Genomic DNA, 23,404 nt, shown 5'->3' on the forward strand with positions numbered 1-23,404 from the left:
ATGCTGACAGACTGTAGATGGAAGTCTCGCGGTGCTGATTGTCGTTCAATGACCATGATGGACTATGAAAGCTTGAAATTTTATCCAAATTTGACGCGGCAAGTAAACCGAGAACTTTTTATGCAATGACCATGATTGATTTTCACGATCGCCAGTGGAGACGATGGAACTAGCTACTTCGTAGGCAGGCTTTGTCTCCTATGACTGCAATGCTCTGTTGCCTCTGTAGATGACTGATTCGGATACGGTTTTGTATCCGCAATTTTTCTCCCGGAACGCTCTAAAATATCCAATGTTTTTGGTGTACAGGAGAAAAATAAACTGCAGATGGAAACCTGTGTCTGAAACTGCCACCCACCAAGGCAACAGAGCATCACTTTCAAGGTCTGTCTACGCAGCAGCTAGTCCCATCTTCTCCAGTGCCGACTGTGGCAGCCAGTCGCGATCACTGAATAACAAACAACACTGCGAGACGTTCCGTCTATGGTCTGTCAGCGCACAGTCACGTTTGCTGCCGAAGGGGCGGCCTATTAGCAGGCGCCAGCGGCTATAACTTCGACGCTCTGTAGCGTCGTTGGGTGACGTTTCTGGACACAGGTTCCTATCCTCGATTTGCTGCTCAAGATACCGTCTAAAATCCCTTCAAGTTATGTCACAGCATTTCTGGAATACCCTGTATGTTACAGAGATGTTCAAGTGTAATAATACAGATAAAGTTCGGAAGACGCCCACTTATATTTAATAATAGTTATTGTTATACTCTTCCTTTATTGGTGTTCTCTACCTCCCACTAAAATACACTCCTGGAAATGGAAAAAAGAACACATTGACACCGGTGTGTCAGACCCACCATACTTGCTCCGGACACTGCGAGAGGGCTGTACAAGCAATGATCACACGCACGGCACAGCGGACACACCAGGTACCGCGGTGTTGGCCGTCGAATGGCGCTAGCTGCGCAGCATTTGTGCACCGCCGCCGTCAGTGTCAGCCAGTTTGCCGTGGCATACGGAGCTCCATCGCAGTCTTTAACACTGGTAGCATGCCGCGACAGCGTGGACGTGAACCGTATGTGCAGTTGACGGACTTTGAGCGAGGGCGTATAGTGGGCATGCGGGAGGCCGGGTGGACGTACCGCCGAATTGCTCAACACGTGGGGCGTGAGGTCTCCACAGTACATCGATGTTGTCGCCAGTGGTCGGCGGAAGGTGCACGTGCCCGTCGACCTGGGACCGGACCGCAGCGACGCACGGATGCTCGCCAAGACCGTAGGATCCTACGCAGTGCTGTAGGGGACCGCACCGCCACTTCCCAGCAAATTAGGGACACTGTTGCTCCTGGGGTATCGGCGAGGACCATTCGCAACCGTCTCCATGAAGCTGGGCTACGGTCCCGCACACTGTTAGGCCGTCTTCCGCTCACGCCCCAACATCGTGCAGCCCGCCTCCAGTGGTGTCGCGACAGGCGTGAATGGAGGGACGAATGGAGACGTGTCGTCTTCAGCGATGAGAGTCGCTTCTGCCTTGGTGCCAATGATGGTCGTATGCGTGTTTGGCGCCGTGCAGGTGAGCGCCACAATCAGGACTGCATACGACCGAGGCACACAGGGCCAACACCCGGCATCATGGTGTGGGGAGCGATCTCCTACACTGGCCGTACACCACTGGTGATCGTCGAGGGGACACTGAATAGTGCACGGTACATCCAAACCGTCATCGAACCCATCGTTCTACCATTCCTAGACCGCCAAGGGAACTTGATGTTCCAACAGGACAATGCACGTCCGCATGTATCCCATGCCACCCAACGTGCTCTAGAAGGTGTAAGTCAACTACCCTGGCCAGCAAGATCTCCGGATCTGTCCCCCATTGAGCATGTTTGGGACTGGATGAAGCGTCGTCTCACGCGGTCTGCACGTCCAGCACGAACGCTGGTCCAACTGAGGCGCCAGGTGGAAATGGCATGGCATGGCAAGCCGTTCCACAGGACTACATCCAGCATCTCTACGATCGTCTCCATGGGAGAATAGCAGCCTGCATTGCTGCGAAAGGTGGATATACACTGTACTAGTGCCGACATTGTGCATGCTCTGTTGCCTGTGTCTATGTGCCTGTGGTTCTGTCAGTGTGATCATGTGATGTATCTGACCCCAGGAATGTGTCAATAAAGTTTCCCCTTCCTGGGACAATGAATTCACGGTGTTCTTATTTCAATTTCCAGGAGTGTAGAAACATTGTGCTGCATTTGATAAGCACTGGCTACTCACCCACATTGGAAGGCTAATCTCATCAGTCAGCAGCAAGAGGAGGGAGGCAACGATAAACCGCCGCTGCACTGTTCTGGCAAGAGACGTATGTTATGAAATAGCTCTGTCTCGAGAGCTAATTGGCTCATGTGGGGTTTCCTAATGGCAGATTCTTGTGTGGATGTAGCTGTCTGGTGTAGTCCCCTTGCAGTCAGGAGACATCTTACGAATTAATGGCGACACGAGAACGACAGGTGTTCCGCAGTGTTACGTTTCACCCAAACTAACGACGCTCAGAACGTCGGAGGAAGCCGAACGCCAAGATAAACCCCTTGCTGGGGGGATGGAAAAGATTTGTTTCTTTAGCCGCAGCAGGACTCCGAGCCGTGGCTGTGACGTTCCGGAGAAGTGAGTTATTAATGAGGGGGTGAAGACGGAGGGTTGGGGCGCAGCACGGACAGGGGCGGCGTTGTTCGGGGTGGCCGCATGTGCGAGCAATTAAAACCAGCCAGCGCGCTGGGCCCCGGCGACAGATAGCAGTGGTATGGTCGCACCAAGACCTGCTGCTTCCAGAAAGCGTCACAGTCTGTGCGTTGCAGTAGCCTTTGAAACTCACGTCTGGTTTCACCCACTCATCTTTTCACCGCGTCTCCTAACGTAACGGAATATTAAGCATACTGCGCAAAAGAATCAGTCGTTCCTAGGAGACATCACGCTAATACCGCTATAGCATCACCTGTAGTTTTGATAGTGATTATGAGATACCGTAGATCAATCAGACTGCGGGTATGTTGGTTACTACATTACACCTGCTGTTCCACTGAGTCTCAGACATTTGCTATGTGTCGCTTAGCCTTGGCTATGGAAATGTTTGGCTTACGAGGAGCTGCTCCACTGCTGTACCCCGTTCTTTTTAACTCCGTGTGCACAGTCATGCTTGATCTGTGTTCAGTTTTTGCAGTTTGGAATCCACGAGTCATTCCTTCCGCTGATATCATGCGATTTTTTGTAATTACCCTCCGTAATGCTCAATAGTCCCTGTCTGTGAGCTTCTGAGGCCGCGCGGGATTAGCCGAGCGGTCCAGGGCGCTGCAGTCATGGACTGTGCGTCTGGTCCCGGCAGAGGTTCGAGTCCTCCCTCGGGCGTGTGTGTGTGTGTGTGTGTGTGTGTGTGTGTGTGTGTGTGTGTGTGTGTGTGTGTGTGTGTGTCCTTAGGATAATTTAGGTTAAGTAGTGTGTAAGCTTAGGGACTGATGACCTTAGCAGTTAAGTCCCATAAGAATTCACACACGCATTTGTGAGCATCTGAGGCCTTCTTGGGCTTGGTTTAACTGATGTTGTTCCTTCGTGTTTCCACTTCGCGATACCACCAACAGTCGACTTGGGGAGCTTTGTAAGGGTTGATATATTCCTGATGGATTTCTTAGTCAGATGACGTCTTGTGTCTCGTCAGCAGGGTTTGCCAGTTGAGTCGCTCTTCAGAATCATAATTACTCTGGCCTACTTTCACTGATAATCAATTGCCCTGCACTCTGAAAAAAGGGTTATACAACCCAGTAGCTCAAGTGCCCAAGAGCGTATGACGTCACAAGCTATTTAACTACATCATCTAAGCTCTGGAGCTCGGAGGTCAGCAATTCGACCCCAGACATGGGCAAATATTTTAATTATCAAGTAATTAATCGAAATTTCGCAACAACTTTTAATGCAGGCAACTGCGCGAATTTTCTACCCTCAAGGGCCATAGTTTTAAATCGCTCTCCCATTTACGCCCAGTCCCCCTACCCTCCAGGCCTTAGGTTCGATCCATGCATACGGAAATATCATAGCAGAAAGCAGAATTGTCTCAGTTTACTCTGTGTGAATAACTTAATTTGTATGTAATTCCATAAAAACGTCTATCAGCATAAGTGCATATAGTAGGCGTGTGCAAATAGTTTTACACTACTGTGCTAACAAGGGGAAACTCCGCACCCTCCCTCAGATTTAGTGGTTAGATGGCCCATAGGATAGTCCGCCAAAAGCTGAACATAGATCAAGCATGAAAACAGGAAGAAGGTGTACTGAACGGTGAAAAAAGAAGCAAAATAGAAACAGTGGATGGCCAGAGCTCAAGATGTGCAAAACAGTGCATGTTTGCTTAGCCACGGCGTCGTGGTTATGTGGTTACGGTGTTGGGCTGCAAAGGGGGAGCCACGTTCAAATCTCACTAATGCCCCAATGTTTTTCTTTTTTTTTCACAAAATTATGTACTGTCCGTCCGGTTACCGGCCAACGGCCTCGCTGAAGTGGTAACACCGGTTCCCGTCAGTCACCGAAGTTAAGCGCTGTCGGGCTGGGCTAGCACTTGGATGGGTGACCATCCGGTCTGCCGAGCGCTGTTGGCAAGCGGGGTGCGCTCAGTCCTTGTGAGGGAAACTGCGGAGCTACTTGTTTGAGAAGTAGCCGCTCCGGTCTCGGAAACTGACATACGGCGGGGAGAGCGGTGTGCTGACCTCATGCTCCTCCATGTCCGCATCCAGTAACACGTGTGGTTTGAGGATGACACGGCGGCCGGTCGGTATCGTTGGGCCTTCGTGGCCTGTTCAGGAGGAGTTTTAGTCTAGTTACTGACGTGTCTTTTCGCTGTACTCAGATTTGTGTTTGAGTCGTGGAGTAACGTCAGTCTGCAACAGCGAGTTGTAAGAAAGGGACCACTAGAACTACGTATCTCCTATTTGTCCTACAGAGGTGCCACATGTTATGACTCTTGCGTTCCGTTTTGGAAGTTTTAACTTTTGAATTCCTTTGTTGTAACACAGCTAACACCCGCTTATTTGTTGTTTTAATTTCAGTGAAAGGTCGATACGGCATCTCGCCAGCTCTCACTATTCATCACATTTACTTGCGACGGTAATGTATTCTTACCACATGACACATACTCTATAACCAATGAACAGTATGACAATTGCTAAGACGACAGAAGGAGAACAGACACGGCAGCCAGCGACCGGACGAAAAGTTCATACCTTTGCGAAAAAAAATTTGGGACACGAGCGTGGTTTGAACACAGATCTCCCGCTTTGCAGTCCAACACCGTGACCACATAATCACAACGCCGTAGCTACATATCTATACTCACATCTCGAGCTTGGACCGTTCACTGTTTCTATTTTGCTTGTTTTTTTTTCACAGTTCAGTACACCGTCTTACTGTTTTCATGTTTGATATGTGTTCAGTTTCTGACGGATTATCTACTGGGCCATCTCACGACGACTAAAGCTAAAGGGGAGGGGGGGGGGGGGCAGTGATGGGGAGTTCCCTTGTAAATACTTAAGTAGTCAGTGCTGACAGACATCGTTCTGAAATTACATGCAAATTGCGCTATATACTGAGTGTAAATTCAGATAATTATGCTGTTTTGTTGTGATATTTACTTATGCAGTAGTCTGACCTAGGGCCTGTAGAGTAGAAGTCCTGGGGTTAGGGGAGTTTCAACCTAAGGCCGTAGGCGTAGAGACCGGAGGATATGAAGATTCGCGCAGTTGCCTGCAGTAAACGTTGTCGCGAAATTTCGGTTAAATTACGTGAAAATTAAAATGATTGCATATGCTGGGGGTCGAACAAGGAACCTTGCTGCTTTAGAACTTAGATTTTGTTGCGAAATAGCTTGCGAGGTCATATGCCATTGGGCACCTGAGCTATTGCGTTGCATAATACTTCTATAGTGCGTGGAAGGTAATTGATTAAAACCGAAAGTCAGTCAGGTAATTAGAATGCGACCTTGAGGAGCGGCTGAGTCGGAAAACCCATCGTACTCTAGTTCACGTTCGAAGACAATGAGCTCTCCTGACCAATCCACTCTCCTGTTACTGTTTCTCTACTGGTATTTCCCCGCCTCCGTCTATACTGGTGGGTCTGCCTCTCTTGACACTGTAAATTCCGTATTACATGGGTGTGGTGGTGATGTTTGGTTTGTGGGGCGCTCAACTGCGCGGTCATCAGCGACCGTACAAAGTCACAATCAACTCACAATCAACTCACAATCCAATATAGCCACTTTCACAACACAGACACCTTGTCCCCGGGCAGAGAAAATCCTCAACCCGGCCGGGAATCGAACCCGGGACCCCGTGATACATAGGTGTTCCGGATATTTTTGGTCAGATAGTGTACTTTTATACGTTCCTTACGTTGTATCAGCTTGGGGGCTAGCTGCAGCATCGTGGACTCCGGAGAGACCCTCAAACGTCAGAGATCGCTAGTAAAGCATTTATTAGATTTATATAACCGGTTTAGGAAAGACCATGTTGACATCTTCAGATCTGCCGTAGGATAGAACCGACATTGACAGGATAAACAGTTATAAATAGCATGATGTAAGAGTTTACACAAGTATTTCGTTCTCCATACAAAGTATGGAACAACAATATACCGAGCGAGGTGGCGCAGTGGTTAGCACACTGGACTCGCATTCGGGAGGACGACGGTTCAATCCCGTCTCCGGCCATCCTGATTTAGGTTTTCCGTGATTTCCCTAAATCGCTTCAGGCAAATGCCGGGATGGTTCCTTTGAAAGGGCACGGCCGATTTCCTTCCCCATCCTTCTCTCACCCGAGCTTGCGCTCCGTCTCTAATGACCTCGTTGTCGGCGGCACGTTAAACAATAATCTCCTCCTCCTCCACAACAATATATCTTACGCTTCATAGCATTACGCCATTTTTCATCACTACTGTAAATGGTATTACACCACGTATATATATGTCAGTGTCGTGAAATTCATTACAAGTCGGCATCTGAAACATAAATGCAATAGTATGTACAAAAATGATACAAATGCGCCGAGTAAGAGTGCTCGCACACATCAACAGCTGACAACTGACCGAGAATCAGTGTAAACATTCTATTACATAAGTGCACCAGGTGCCACAGTAGTGGTATGCCTCGACAATACCGTCTTACATTGGACAAAAATGTGGGTGAGAAACTTCCTGGAAGATTGAACTGTATGCCGGACCGAGACTCGAACTCAGGACCTTTGCCTTTCGCTGGCAAGTGCTCTACCATCTGAGCTACCCAAGCACGACTCACGACCCGTCCTGACAGCTTTAGTTCCGCCAGTACCTCGTCTCCTACGTTCCAAACTTCACAGAAGCTCTTGTGCGAACCTTGCAGAACTGCCACTCCTCTCATTCTGAAAAGCATGAGTGTATTATTCAATGTAATTGTTTTTGGCTGATATATGTTGTACACAGTTAGATTTTATGTAACATAAAAAATTATATGGAATAATATACCAACGCTTTTGAACAAAGGAAAACCGTACTGTCAAGTCTCAGCACCACATGGCTTCTGCTGGGTATATCGTCCCTCTCTCCTTTGTGTCGGTAATTTTCCTTAAGGGTTTTCGCACGTTCATATGAATGACTCGTTCTGTGTTCCGGTATCAATGAAATACGCTACATGGCGAAAAACAGATTAAATTAGTTCTCTGCGGAAATTCTCTTCCCAATACAATTTTGCTCCCAGCATATATCGTACATGTAGGTTGTTAAATAATCGTATCAATGTTGCACGGTACAAAACAATGCTACAGAGATAGGCGATACAGTCACCTACGTAGCTATATGTTGGGAACGATAATAATGATAATATCCTTTCTCTCCTGATGTTAACTCTGAAATGCTTTTAAGTATTTCAGTAGACACTAATTTGATTTTTTTCATGGGAGCTGTTATCTCTCTTTATTGAGGAAAGATATTAGAGCGTTGAAATTTATCATCACTTAAATTCAGATTGTAATCAGTCTGACTTTAATGTAACGCCCTCCAAATATTACGCAAAACATTGAAACTGTTTCCTACACTTGTCTTGTTGGGTGAAGCCTGTAAATAGTTAATGTTTCCAAGTTTAACGTAATGGCTGCCTATGTGCCATTCTGACAAACGAAAAGCAGATGGCCGAAAGGTCTCCCTTCCAGATTCTTGTAGTACTATCTCATTAGTTATTTCACATGGAGGGAGATGAAATGAAGGAACACGCATATTATGAAAAGGCATTCACATACCTTGACCTCTACAACTAAATACGTCCGTAGCTTTTCGCTTCCAGAACAAAAGCAAAAGCGTCCTTCTTCAACAGCAGAGACGTAGTTTATTGTCAATAACTCTCTAGAACGTGGATTCTTGGACTATTATTATACACAGGTAACACACAATTATATTTATTTTTCCATATACAAAAATGGTTCAAATGGCCCTGAGCACTATGGGACTTAACATCTGAGGTCATCAGTCCCCTAGAACTACTTAAACCTCACTAACCTAAGGACATCACACACACCCATGCCCGAGGTAAGATTCGAACCTGCGACCGCAGCGGTCATGCGGTTCCAGACTGAAGCACCTAGAACCGCTCGGTCACAGCTGCCGGCTTTCCATACACAATATTAAATAAATTTCAGCGTTCCTCTCTCTTTCTGCAGTTTCACACTTTCTTAGAGCTTCGGGTAGTCTGTATTTTTAGATTAACACGCAGTTTTTCTTTCTCTGTCGTTCTTACACTTCGTTCATGGAACACACTTTTAACAGAATTTTTCCAAGTAACAGAATTTGTACGCTGATTCTCAATCAGTTGTCAGCTGCTGCTGTGTGTGAGCATTCGTAGTCGACGCGTTAGTATCATGTTTGTACACAGTATTGCTTTTATGTGTGACATGCCGACTTCCAATGAATTTCACGACACTGACATGTACAGGGTGCGGCAGCGTTCATAGTAGGACATTAAAAACACACCATCAGACAGTAACTGTAATTTATTTATTACTTCTTATATCAATTAATAGTTAAAGGTATGCCATTTACTAATGTGTAGGTCATTGTCCATTGCGTGGATTACTTTTTGAATATGACTCCTGTCAAATGATGCCTCTCTGCACAACAGATTCATTTAGGCGGCGTTGGAAGCTTTCCATAACTCGGCGTAACGTATTCCCTGGGACATTGCCGACGGCAGTTCTCGTTTCACAGTGTGATGTGGAGTTGCTTCCTTTGGGATTATTGGCCCTTACTTCTTTGAGGATGACAGCGGGTGGCTGTAACACTACCTAAAGATGCTACAAGTTTTCGCTCTTCCCCAATTAGGTATGGTCGATGTGGATGTGGAATAATTATGGTTTCAACAAGACGGAACGACCTCGCATACAGCCAGAATTTGCACGGATTTCTTGCGACAGACATTTCCCGGTAGAGTAATTTCCCGTTTTGATGACATTTCCTGGCCGCCTCGCTCACCTGACCTTTCATGTGCAAACTTTTGCCTTTGGGGCTACCTGAAGCAAGAAGTGTTCAGAACACGTTGTGCCACCATTCCTGAGTTGAAGGATCACATCAGAACTGCCGTCGGCAACGTCCCAGGGAATACGTTACGCCGAGTTATGGAAAACTTCCAACGCCGCCTACATGAGTGTGTTGTGCAGAGGGGCATCAGTTGACAGGAGTCATATTCAAAAAGTAATCCACGCAATGGACAATGACTTACACATCGGTAAATGGCATACCTTTAACTATTAATTGACATAAGAGGTAATAAATAAATCACAGGTGCTGCCTGATGGTGTGTTTTTAATATCCTACTATGAACGCTGCCGCACCCTGTACATACATGGTGTAAAACCACTTGCAGTAATGGTGAAAGAGATGATTTAATGTTATGAAGCGTAAGGTATGTTGTTGTTCCATATATTGTGGAAAATGAAATATTTGTGTACAGTGTTATATCGTGCTAGTTAACTGTTTATTCTGTCAGTGTCGGTTCTGTCATATTGCAGATGCGAAGATGCGGAATCCCGTTTCTTACTCTAATAAATGCTTTACTAGCGATCTTTGCTTTTGAAAGTGTCTTCAGAGTCCAGTGTAACTCCAGGAGACCGTGTTAAGTTTTTCAATCCTCCCTTGGCACTGTGGATTTCAAAGTTCCACCAGCTGCTGTCAGCCCTGTAACCCTGTCGCGGCTCGCTGCCCCCTAGGCACAGACACACTCGAGTTTCCCCGCCCTTGCACCCAAAGAGCCCTCCTACTTGTACGGCGAGCACTGAGAGGGGACTTGTGGTGCTGTGTCGCAGGGCGTCCAGAGCCAGGAGCGCCACCTCTTCCTGTTCAACGACCTGCTGCTCGTGGCCAAGGCGCGCTCGGGCGGCAACTTCAAGCTGAAGGACAAGGTGCGCGTGTCCGAGATGTGGCTCACCAAACACAGCATCGAGGACGTCATCGAGGTGCACAAGTCGCCCGAGACCTCCTTCGTCCTGGGCTGGCCCACCACCAACGTCGTCGCCACCTTCAAGTGAGTACTTCCAACTTCTCACTCTGTCCTCGCTGCTGCGACTGCTGCCGGTGACACCGCCGCCGTTTGTCGTGGAGATACGAGGAGCTTACAAATTTTTTTTTGGCCAAAAAAGAGGGGTCCAGAAATGGTCTTCTTTTTTCAAATATCTATAATTTCTCCAAATGGCAGCCAAATAACTTTTAGTAAATGCTGACTATATTTCAAAGACACACAGGACACTATTTTGCGATGTAGTCAAATATCCGTAAACAACGGTCCTAACATTCTACCAATAGTTCAATTCCCCGACAGCCATTCCAGAACCACTCTGGGAACGTCTTCATCGTTGGAAAATATCCCCCCCCCCCTTCCGATTTTTTTGCCTCAATTGTCTAGATATTGTTGTTCTCTGTAGTGGACGTCGATGACCGTCCTTCCTTATCAGCATCGCCCACAACTGTGCGGCCTTGATCAAATTGTTGGCACTATTTCACTGCGACTCGACGCGACACTGTAGTTGGTCCATATGCCGCCAGAATTTCTAGATGGATTTGTGTCAAATTAAGATGTTTTGCCCACAAGAATGACACTGTCCCACGTACTTTACCTTTGGCGTATGCATCCATTTGCCGCGTCATTTCTCTCCGACATTGTGATGAAACTGTTATCCCCGTCGCAGCAGAACTGTGTCTATACGAAACCCTTTCTGAAGTCCCTACGTACTAGAGCGTGATCGCCATTCACTGCATGTAAACGCGACATAGCTAGCTGAAGACTGAAAAAAAGGTTTCCGAAATCGATTCTGCTAGCTCGGTGAAATATGTTTGCGAGTATCTGCTATAAATTAGTTGTTCCTATTTCTTTTTCAGCAGACTAGCGTGAGACTATCAGTACTTTCATAATAATATTAAGAAAGAGTAAAATTTCCTTACTGATGTCAGGGACCTCTTAAGGCTCTCAGAATTCCATCTACGTAAACGTTGAAGCTGTGAAACTGTTTTATTATACCAGTCGCGCTCAAACGTATTACAGAAAACCGTATGTAGTGATCGCTAGAATAACATTATTGTACCTCGGTTTTTAGGAGATTTTCAATGTCTAAAAAACTTATGCTTTCGTATTAACACTATCGATGCTGTACAGAAGCTTTCGCCACTGAGAGCAATGAACATATCAGCCTGCCATGTATTATACAGGGTTACTGCTGGGCATCTTCATTTTTGCAGATCCAGTGCGCATATTTCAACATATGTGTATCGTTACCATATCGTAAAAATAAAGTGTCTTCGTGAACTAATAAAGGAAATTAATAGCTTCCTGGTCAGACATATGCTAGTTCTTTTCTCTTACTCGAAACAAAATCACTTCGTTCAAAGTGAACAACTCTGTTTTAGAAGGGAGTATCAACCTGATAACGTAATAAGGACTCAGAAGCGTTTATACCGATTGTAAAAACTGAAGTAAAGCACCCAAAATGTTGGGTTTCCTTCGTAAAAGTTCTCCTTACGGATACCGCACGCTTGTAGTATGCTACATTGTAAGTCATGTGACCAAGGAAAAACACCTATAAGGTTATTTTCGACTATTTTGATCCTAGTAGCCATGCACGTAAAAGTTAGTTCACTGCACTCCTGTATGACTTAGACAAAAATTGATGCTCTTTTAAAAAGCCCGACATTGCAACCTGTCACTGAAGGCTACAATCATTTTTTAGTCCTGTAAAAGTATTTTAAATAAATATCAGTGTGCGGAACAATTAAGATAGACTTCCGACGTAGCAGACGAAAGGCACATCTAAAGTTCTTCAAAATAACGGCCGCGCCTTGGGAATGACAGTTGGACATCAACAGACAAAAAAAAAAGGCCAGAAAACGAATTTCTTGCACACATGCCGGACTACGCCATACTGGATAGCAAAGAAGTGAAAACGTCAGAGGCCGGTCGGAGTGGCCGCTACCGTCTGGAACCGAGCGACCGCTACGGTCGCAAGTTCGAATCCTGCCTTGGGCATGGATGTGTGTCATGTCCTTAGGTTAGTTATATTTACTTAGTTCTGAGTTCTAGGCGACTGATGACCTCAGAAGTTAAGTCGCATAGTGCTCAGAGCCATTTTTGAAAACGTCAGAAGCAAATTATAGATAGGTATTTTAACCTTAAGGAAGTAATGATAGTAACATTTCGCTCTCTTTTGTTTTAATATAACGTAAAGTGAGAGTTGATCTGGTAAAGTCTTGAACTGCTTTCCTTGTCAGCCCTTTATGATCTGGCGGGGTTCTCGGTTCTCAAGCCCACAGAAAAAAAGCCTATCTTTCGAGGCATGACGGGACTGAGGCAGTCTGTTTCTTTTTAGTGTGGTACGCTGTTAACACATGCGAGAACTTTCAAGGCTGCCAAACAAACGAAAAATAACATTACGTTATATATTAGTCATTAGCAGAATACTTCCACTTATTTTGCAGCAGCTGAAGAAAATGGTTCAAATGGCTCTACACACTATGGGACTTAACATCTAAGGTCATCAGTCCCCTAGACTTAGAACTACTTAAACCTAACTACCCTAAGGATATCACACACATCCATGCACGAGGCAGGATTCGAACCTGCGACCGTAGCAGCAGCGCGGTTCCTGACTGAAGCGCCTAGAACCGCTCGGCTACAACGGCCGGCTCAGAAGCTGAAGAAATTCAGCTTGAAGACAGCAGTGATAACAAGAAACATCTCCCAAGTCTTTTCAGGACAAAAGAACACTTAAGTTCCAAATGAAATTTGAATTCAAAATGTTGGAGGTCATGGCCAAATTTTGTTGTTTGTCGTGGGAGATGTGACAACTGGGTTGCTTATAATATAGAATCAAGACGTCATTCGAAGTGTTCCCAAAGTAGGTGTTTTTATATGGCAACGAGAGAGAAAAAGTGTTTTTATGAGCACCACTTCTCTTGAAGTAACGTTTGTCGATTGTGACCTGATGGGACTCTCTAGTCCCTTTTTGGAAGAAATTAAGTAAAGGTCCAAAATCATATTTTTTTATTTTTTCTGCTAAATCAGTTACATCTGACTGACAGCCACAAAAACTGAGGATTTTTCAAAGTCAAAGAACGGAAATTCAGCCCGTAAAGAAAGGACTTCGTTGTCGGTACTAGTAACAATAGCGAGACAGACGTCATCGTATGAGACAGACGCGATAAGCCGAGCTTGAGGTCTCGGCAGCGTCAGCCTTTGGCGACAATAGACGGATCTGAACGAGTTGGCGAAAGTGGAGCTAGGTGCGTCCACGGGCAGCTGAGAGCACAGTAAGAGTGGAAGAAGCCGCTTCCTGCTGCTGGCGCAGGAATGCCGGGCAGGACGCCTGAGTCAGCCGCTGATGAAGATGAAGGCACAAAAGGCCCACGCGCCATATCCGGTAGGGCAGTCCCTTCTGGTCCGGTGCTAAACTGCCGGAGGCGGGGGTCAGCGGGCACACTTTTTAGGAGGCCAATTGTGCTCGCTCCGCCCCGGAATAGCTCTCGACTCAGCCGCCTACTTCAGATTCACCACATATTAGCATTTGAATGAAATCTTTCAGACACTATTATATCCACGACTGCGTCACATTTACAGAAACAGACACTTAAAACAACTACGGTGTTTCTGTCTCTGATTCCGATAGACAACGCGTTGCACCCTTTTGACGAATGATCAGATGATTAACAAAGAAAGGAAGAAAAGGTAAATATTAATAAAAATAGGGGACACGGTCCTATTATGCATCCCACAACTAACCAACAAGTGGTTTAAAAATGGTCGTAAGCGAAAAATTACTTAGTATAATGCAAACAAACATTATTTACTTGTTGGAGAAGTGCCTGATAGGACCATGCGCCCTTTCTTTGTGGGTGATTGGACAATGCCCCAAAATGGTGAAACGCGTTTGTTCGGATATTTCCTTTACAAACTTCTAGGACTTGTAGAGGGGAGTGAGTACATTATATTTTGAATAGAAACCCATCTCCAGAAACTCACCGTATCCGTTCCACGGCGGTTTCAAATCAGATGTTTAACTCATCCACTTCTGCTTGAGGCATTAAGTGAGCTGACACTGTACAGTTATTAGGTAACAGTTCGAGAGGAAACATAACGAAACATCCATTTATCACTCAAGCACATTTTTTTTCTATTAACACAAACTTCATGTTCTGCATATACCCTAAACTGCGTTCCTTTTTGTTTTTCAGAAGATGTAAATATTCAATATTTACGTGTTGATGCAAACAAATGTGCTTAATAAGTTTCCTTTAATTTACGTCTATGGTCACAAACTTTCTGTTAACAGATTACCGGTTTCGGTGTATAATGATCATCATCAGATCTGTTTTATAAAAGTAAAGTCCTAATGTACTGTAGCCATAGTGGCATTGCCAAATGTTAAAATGCCGGCCGAAGTGGCCGAGCGGTTCTAGGCGCTACAGTCTGGAACCGCGCGACCGCTATGGTCACAGGTTCGAATCCTGCCTTGGGCATGGATGTGTGTGATGTCCTTAGGTTAGTTAGGTTTAAATAGTTCTAAGTTCTAGGGGACTGATGACCTCAGATGTTAAGTCCCATAGTGCTCAGAGCCATTTGAACCAAATACAAAATCACCACAGCATATATATCATATGCACGAGTCATGTTGTCAGTCAGTGCATATGATGCTATTTATATATATTTGACGATGCTGGTGCTGATTTTGCATTTAACATTTGACGACGCCACTATGGCTGCAGTACATTAGGACTTTGTTTTTATAAAACAGGTCTGATGATGATCATTATAGACCGAAACCGGTAATCTGTTAACAAAATATTTGTGACCACAGACGTAAATTAAAGGAAACTTACTGTACATACGGGTCACTGTTTTATTCGCGACAATGTCGTAGCTTGTGTGAATGTGCTTAAGTGATTAATGGATGTTTCCTTCTGGTACTGCATCACGCCTAATTCAATTACTCAAGCAGAAATGGATGAGTTGAACGTCTGAATAAGAACGTTTCGTTTCCGGACATGAATAGGAACCCAAAATATTATACACTCACTTCTCTTACGCGTCCTAGAAGTTTATAACGGGAATTTCCGGACGCTCTGTATACCGGGTGATCACAGAATAATGTAGATAGAGGGGTACAAATTGACACACATGCTTGGAATGACATGGGGTTTTATTAGAACCAAAAAATACAAAAGTTCAAAAAATATCCGACAGACGGTGCTTCATCTGATCAGAATAGCAATAATTAGCATAACAATGTAAGACAAAGCAAAGATGATGTTCTTTACAGGAAATGCTCAATATTTCCACCATCATTCCTCAAAAATATCTGTAGTCGAGGAATAATGTTGTGAAGACCACTGTAAACCATGTCCGGAGTTATGGTGAGGCACTGGCGTCGGATGTTGTCTTTCACCATCCCTAGAGATGTCGGTCGATCACGATACACTTGCGACTTCTGGTAACCCCAAAGCCAATAATCGCACGGTCTGAGGTCTGGGGACCTGGGAGGCCAAGCATGACGAAAGTGGCGGCTGAGCACACGATCGTCACCAAACGACGCGCGCAAGAGATCTTTCACGCGTCTAGCAAAATGGGGTGGAGCGCCATCCCGCATAAACATCGTACGTTCCAGCAGGTGTTTATCAGCCAGTCTTGGGATGATGCGATTCTGTTACATATCGGCATACCTCTCACCCGTCACGGTAGCAGTTACTTTGCTGTCCAGCGCCATCTGTCGGACATTTTGTGAACTTTTTTTTTTTTGTAAACCCCCATGTCATTCCAAGCATGTGTGTCAATTTTCAAGATTGTTTTCTTCTTGAAAAAGCATTCGTTCCTCCTACACCCTCCCTCCCTCCCTCCCTCAGCCTCGAAGTACACTGACGCCGCCTAACAAGGGAACCTCCCCATCGCACCCCCGTCAGATTTAGTTATAAGTTGGCACAGTGGACAGGCCTTGAAAAACTGAACACAGATCAATCGAGAAAACAGGAAGAAGTTGTGTGGAACTATGAAAAACATAAGCAAAATATACAAACTGAGTAGTCCATGTGCAAGATATACAACATCAAGGAGAGTGTGAGCTCAGGAGCGCCGTGATCCGTGGTTAGCGTGTGCAGCTGTGGAAGGAGAGGTCTTTGGTTCAAGGCTTCCCTCGAGTGAAAAGTTTACTTTCTTTATTTTGGCAAAGTTATGATCTGTCCGTTCGTCTATTGACGTCTCTGTTCACCGTAATAAGTTTAGTGTCTGTGTTTTGCGACCGCACCGCAAAACCGTGCGATTAGTAGACGAAAGGAAGTTCCTCTCCAATGGGAACGGAAAACATTTGATCGCAAGGTCATAGGTCAACAGATTCCTCGACAGGAATATGTTGTCGACCCACCTAACTTGTAGACTTGGTGAATGGGTAAAAAGATTCTTCTACCTTGCCCGATTTAGGTTTTCTTGTGGATGTGATAATCACTCCAAAGAAAGAGATGAAAACGTAAGAGTTAGTCACATAAACTGCAACAAATGACTGCAACAGTTTCACAGTCGCACAGTTTTCCCTGTGCTGTGTCTAAACATATGTTTTTAACGTTTTCAAATTTTCCCTGTGTAGACCTTCGAATCCTGCATATGTCCAAGCAAATCTGAACATGTTCTGTAATTTTGGAGAGCGAAGTTGATTATGTGTGAGTGCCTGAACTTTGATAATTGACACACGATCACGTAAACAATACTGCTCTGTGTGCCTGTGCAGCTTCGCAAAATCATAGAATCTTTTCACAAAGTATTTCACTTGCCGAAAACCAAACACATCTAACGGTTTCACAAGAGGTGTACAACCTGGAGGAATGGTAATCACGTCTACTCCCACACTAAAATTGTACAATGCGTGATCCTTCTGTCCTGTATAGGCTGTATAAAAAATTAAACTTTTCACTCGAGGGAAGCCTTGAACCAAGGACCTCTCCTTCCACAGCTGCACTCGCTAACCACGGGACCACGGCGCTCCTGAGCTCACACTGTCCTTGATGTTGCATATCTTGCACATGGACTACTCAGTTTGTATATTTTGCTTATTTTTTTCATAGTTCCACACAACTTCTTCCTGTTTTCTCGATTGATCTGTGTTCAGTTTTTCGAGGCCTATCCACTGTGCCAACTTATAACTAAATCTGAGGGGGGGGGGGGGGGGGGGTGCGATGGGGAGGTTCCCTTGTAAGTAAGTCACTCCGCGAAGTGTTCGCTGTGAGCGAGGGGCGCCGAGATAGGAAGCGGCAGCGGCAAACGTCAACCGCCTCCTTGTTGGCGTGGTAAGTGGGCAGTGCTGGTAGTTAACGGCTGTAGGTGACATACGTACAAGCTGCTGCTGACGTGAGAGGACAGTAGCCGGCACGACCCGTCACCCCCAGGTGTGCAGTGCGGCCAGGAGCCGGCGGCCTCCCATCACACGGCGCCGGCCGTGGCTGGCCTCGTTAATCACGATTGATGGCGTTGAACGGCGCTGCGCAACAGCCCGCCCGCGGCTCAGCTCCGGCCGGTGACTTATGTCCGCTCACCGCGGCAAAAAAACGCGCTCGCAGCCGGAATCGGTCCCGCTCTTAATGACTCCAGTTACAGCTGCTTCTTCTCAAGATAGCGGCCAGCCGCCGCGCACCCAGCCGTCTGGGCACTGTAATGGCTTGTGCACGTGACGAAGCGGCCGTCCGCTCCCCCCGCTTTGTTCTCCTTTATCACGATCGGAAGGTCGAAGCATCAACGACTGTTGTTTACATCTATCCCAAACGATTGCAATGATGATGATTAGAATTACACTGAGGTGACGGAACTCATGAGATAACGATATCCACACATCTACATCTACATGTATACTCCGCAAGCCACTCAACGGTGTGTGGCGGAGGGCACTTTACGTGCTACTGTCATTGCCTCCCTTTCCTGTTCCAGTCACGTATAGTTCGCGAGAAGAACAACTGCCGGAAAGCCTCCGTGCGCCCTCGAATCTCTCTAATTTTACATTCGTGATCTCCTCGGGAGGTATAAGTAGGGGAAAGCAATATATTCGATACCTCATCCAGAAACGCACCCTCTCGAAACCAGGATAGCAAGCTACACCGCGATGCAGAGCGCCTCTCTTGCAGAGTCTGCCACTTGACTTTGCTAAACATCTCCGTAACGCTATCACGCTTACCAAATAACCCTGTGATGAAACGCGCCGCTCTTCTTTGGATCTTCTCTATCTCCTCCGTCAACCCGACCTGGCATGGATCCCACACTGATGAGCAATACTCAAGTATAGGTCGAACGAGCGTTTTGTAAGCCACCTCCTTTGCTGATGGACTACATTTTCTAAGGACTCTCCCAATGAATCTCAACCTGGCACCAGCCTTACCAACAATTAATTTTATATGATCATTCCACTTCAAATCGTTCCGTACGCATACTCCCAGATATTTTACAGAAGTAACTGTTACCAGTGTTTGTTCCGCTATCATATAATCATACAATAAAGGATCCTTCTTTCTATGTATTCGCAATACATTACATTTGTCTATGTTAAGGGTCAGTTGCCACTCCCTGCACCAAGTGCCTATCCGCTACAGATCTTCCTGCATTTCGCTGCAATTTTCTAATGCTGCAACTTCTCTGTATACTACAGCATCATCCGCGAAAAGCCGCATGGAGTTTCCGACACTATCTACTAGGTCATTTACATATATTGTGAAAGGTAATGGTCCCATAACACTCCCCCGTGGCACGCCAGAGGCTACTTTAACGTCTGTAGACGTGTTGTGTTTGCTAAAAACACACAAGCTACAGAAGGGCAGTGCATTGGCGGTGCTTCTCTTGTACTCATATGATTAATGTGAAAAGGCTTCCGACGCGATTATGGCCGCGTAACGGGAATTAACAGACTTTGAACGCGAAATGGTGGGTGGAGCAAGACATATGGGAAACTTCATTTCGGAAATCTTTAGCGAATTCATTATTCCAAAATCCATACTGTCAGTAACGTGCTGAGAATACCACATTTCAGGCATTACCTCGCACCACGACCAAAGCTGTCAGTGCTAACAAACAAGCAACAGTGCGTGAAATAACTGCAGTAATCGTTGTGGGACTACAACGAACGTATCAGTTGGGACGGAGCGCGAAATGTGGCGTTAATGGCCTATGGCAGCAGACGACCGTGGTGTTCCGCTTCATGAAAATATGAGAATTTCCTGCAATTCAAGAATGACAGAAAGGAACTCGAGCCATTGACAACGGAAAATATTACTAGCCCCACTGAACACACACAGATCAATATTTTTCATTTCCGTACATAAAATCTGCACCAAGAACTGTTTGTAAACACTATAATAAAACTTAATGCATTTAGCGAAATTTAGCCGGTCGTGGTGGCAGAGCGGTTCTAGGCGCTTCAGCCGGGAACCACGTGGCTGCTACGATCGCAGGTTCGAATCCTGCCGCGGGCATGGATGTATGTGATGTCCTTAGGTTAGTTAGGTTTAAGTAGTTCTAGTTTCTAGGGGACTGATGACCTCAGTTGTTAAGTCCCATAGTGCTCAGAGCCATTTGAACCATTGAAAACAATTAAGGAAGTGAAAGAACGGAGGAATGATAGAACTATATTTCATCTCACGACGTCCAACTGATTTGGAATACATATTTGGTGACTGGAACAAAACATGAGCTTCGGTGATTTTATAATGAAAGATTGGGCGTATTTCAACATCCAGCATGGGTAATATGAAAACGTAGCTTCTCAGTTGTCTTGTACCCACAGACACGAGATGCATACTTCGGCCGTACAAGGGCTAGATGGGCTGCTCCCCTCTCACAGCCTTTTCAGCTGCCCCCCCCCCTCCCTTTCCCTCCTCCCATCCGACGCCGAATGGCGGCAATCTAATCGCGCGTCAGGGGTGATGAAGTTCTGAGCGCGCTGCTCGCGGTCCACGGACTATATATAACTAGCGCTGTCTACTTATATGGCTCCATAATCCACGCAACGTCTTATCGAACGGCGCGTCATAGCCTGCAGTTCAGCGCCGTAAATCAGTGCCTGCTTAGGAAAAGCGGTGCTGGCTTTTTGCTCCCGTTTCCGTAAAATGGACGGCGGGCTGTCTCGTGCGGACGTCTCGCATGTCTGCACCTCTAACTGGCGAATTATTACCCCTGTGCATGTAATTTATAGCTGGCACGTTCGACAAATACGGTAATGAATGGTTCGCTTGTTGTCGGATGGGTGGACAAAGAAGGGCAGTATAGCTGTAACGGGCTAGTAACGTGTCGGAAAGGCTGCAATTCCAACCCTCATTGTGGTGTCAAGCAAAACATAGTGTTCCTCTAATACTTTGCGTAAAAGCCAAAATCGTACCTCGTCGTCGTCTTCAGTCCGAAGACATTTTGAAACAGCTCTTCACGCAAGTCTAGCATCTTCGTCCTTGCATAAGCACTGCAGTCTGCATCCTTTTGAACCTTCTTAGTGTATTCAAGTCGTGGTCTCCTTGTGAAATTTTTACCCTCTCCTCCACACTTCTGTCCATTACCAAATTAATATGTTGTAGGATTTGTCTCTAAATATATCCCTTCAGTAAAGTTGTTCCATAAATTTTTCTTCGCAATTGGATTAAGTAATATCATCGTTAATAATCCGATCTGTCCCACCTAATCCATAGCATTCTTCTGCAGCATAAAATATCAAAATCTTCCCTTCTCTTTTTCTGTGAATTGTTTATCGTTCAAATGGTTCAAATGGCTCTGAGCACTATGGGACTCAACTGCTGTGGTCATTAGTCCCCTAGAACTGAGAACTACTTAAACCTAACTAACCTAAGGACATCACACACATCCATGCCCGAGGCAGGATTCGAACCTGCGACCGTAGCAGTCGCACGGTTCCGGACTGCGCGCCTAGAACCACGAGACCACCGCGGCCGACAATTGTTTATCGTCCGCGTTTCCTCTCCGTATAACACTAAACTCCACACAGATACGTTGAGATGGGACTCCTGTGCGATTTGCTTGTCGACAGAGACTAAAACGTCATTTGAGAGCCGGCCGAAGTGGCCGTGCGGTTAAAGGCGCTGCAGTCTGGAACCGCAAGACCGCTACGGTCGCAGGTTCGAATCCTGCCTCGGGCATGGATGTTTGTGATGTCCTTAGGTTAGTTAGGTTTAACTGGTTCTAAGTTCTAGGGGACTAATGACCTCAGCAGTTGAGTCCCATAGTGCTCAGAGCCATTTGAACCATTTTGTCATTTGAGGTAACAATGGAGAGAGCAACTGCCTGTAACAGTTTTTTTCTTTTAACACCACTTGATTATTTTGGTAAATGGAGCCTGAGAATTACTTGTGTATGGCAAGCAGAGAAGCCTTTGTTGGAGGTATATAGCGTATTGCTAGTTTATCTACAACGCGCCGCCAGAATGAAATTTTCACTCTGCAACGGAGTGTGCGCTGGTATGAAACTTCCTGGCAGATTGAAACTGTGTGCAAGTAAAGCTGTGAGGGCGGGTCGTCAGTCGTACTTGGGTAGCTCAGTCGTGGACCACTTGCCCGTGAAAGGCATATGTCCCGAGTTCGATTCTTGGTCCGGCATACAGATTTAATCCGCAAGGAAGCTACAATGCATTGGTTTGCAACAGGTTCCACTGAGTGTTTTGACGATAACTGAGTAGCTGCAGAACTACCACGCAATTTTCCTAGCTCATCAAGTACAAGACTTGTCGTAGATAGTGAACGGATCTTTGACCCACAGTGATTTCTGGAGCAACATCAAAAGCGTAAACCAGGCTGACTGAAGCAAGAATCGAAATCATGACTTAAAAAAAAAAAACTAGCCTAGACTCTTAACTACTGTGCGATATGTACTGGTACCGTCCTCCGCATATCGAAATACATACGATATGGTAATGCCATTAAGTTTTCCCCTGTAAATTGACGTAACTCGTAATAACCGTTTTCCACATGCCAAGCTATTTACGGCTCCAGTCACGGGATTTAACTAAAATTACACTAGTTCTAAATAAAAACGAGCTATCATTAACGACACAACTCTTTGACAATTTGCTACACGCGACTGCAAGAATGAGTTGTCGCTAGAGGAGATCGAACAAGACTCGTTATCCACAAATTATTTAGGTGACATACGGAATAGAGTCTTTAGTGTGTAAGAGTTCATTCTCTATTTTAAAGAAAGAACGAAAAACTTCAAACAGGTTTTAAATTTACCTCCTGGGACGTCTGACCTCTCGGCACTGAGAAAATCTGCAAAGATATAAGTGGCACGTTTTATTCTCGCCTGTGTTCCCCCACGTGATTGTGCATCTAGGTCTAGGACTTAATTTGTGGCTTTTTCCAATGTTCTTAGCCCTTATTGTTCTCAGTACGTTACCAGTCTCAAAATAAAACAACAGACTTAATAAAGATTTGCACCCGCGAACGTTAGATTAAGCTAAAGAAACTAATGGCCACTTATTGCAAAGATGAGGGACTTCAGCTGATGATATACATGGGAAAAACTACCGCCACAGCTGTATCTTCAGGATGTCTTTATTGTATCACACGACCAGTTTCGGCGGCACATTACCGCTATCCTCAGGCCCACTGCCAATTGAAGACAAATTGTATCGAGTATAGACTCCTGATGAAAGCTAGCCCACATGTGCTAGTAACAAGAATCCCACAGTAAATGCGCCAAGGAAATCAAATATTCTTTTGGCAGTGGGCCTGAGGATGGCGGTAATGTGCCGCCGAAACTAGTCGTGTGATACAATAAAGACGTTCTCAAGATACAGCTGTGGTGATACGTTTTTCCACATATAATGACCAACTTTTCGGATTTCTTTCCAACGCTAG

At 45.6% G+C, this 23,404-nt stretch overlaps 1 protein-coding gene across 4 annotated transcripts in view; it reads left to right on the forward strand.

Annotated features, from left to right (window-relative positions):
- LOC124590462 overlaps window positions 1-23,404 on the forward strand; it is a 625,141-nt gene that overhangs the window by 568,020 nt on the left and 33,717 nt on the right. For all 4 annotated transcript variants that reach the window (XM_047131652.1, XM_047131653.1, XM_047131650.1 and 1 more), the window contains exon 5: window positions 10,348-10,565. In XM_047131652.1, coding sequence (XP_046987608.1) covers window positions 10,348-10,565 — 218 coding nt within the window. The remainder of the gene's footprint in view (window positions 1-10,347; window positions 10,566-23,404) is intronic.

The sequence above is a fragment of the Schistocerca americana genome, chromosome 2 (assembly GCF_021461395.2).
Source record: "Schistocerca americana isolate TAMUIC-IGC-003095 chromosome 2, iqSchAmer2.1, whole genome shotgun sequence".
Classification (NCBI taxonomy): domain Eukaryota; kingdom Metazoa; phylum Arthropoda; class Insecta; order Orthoptera; family Acrididae; genus Schistocerca; species Schistocerca americana.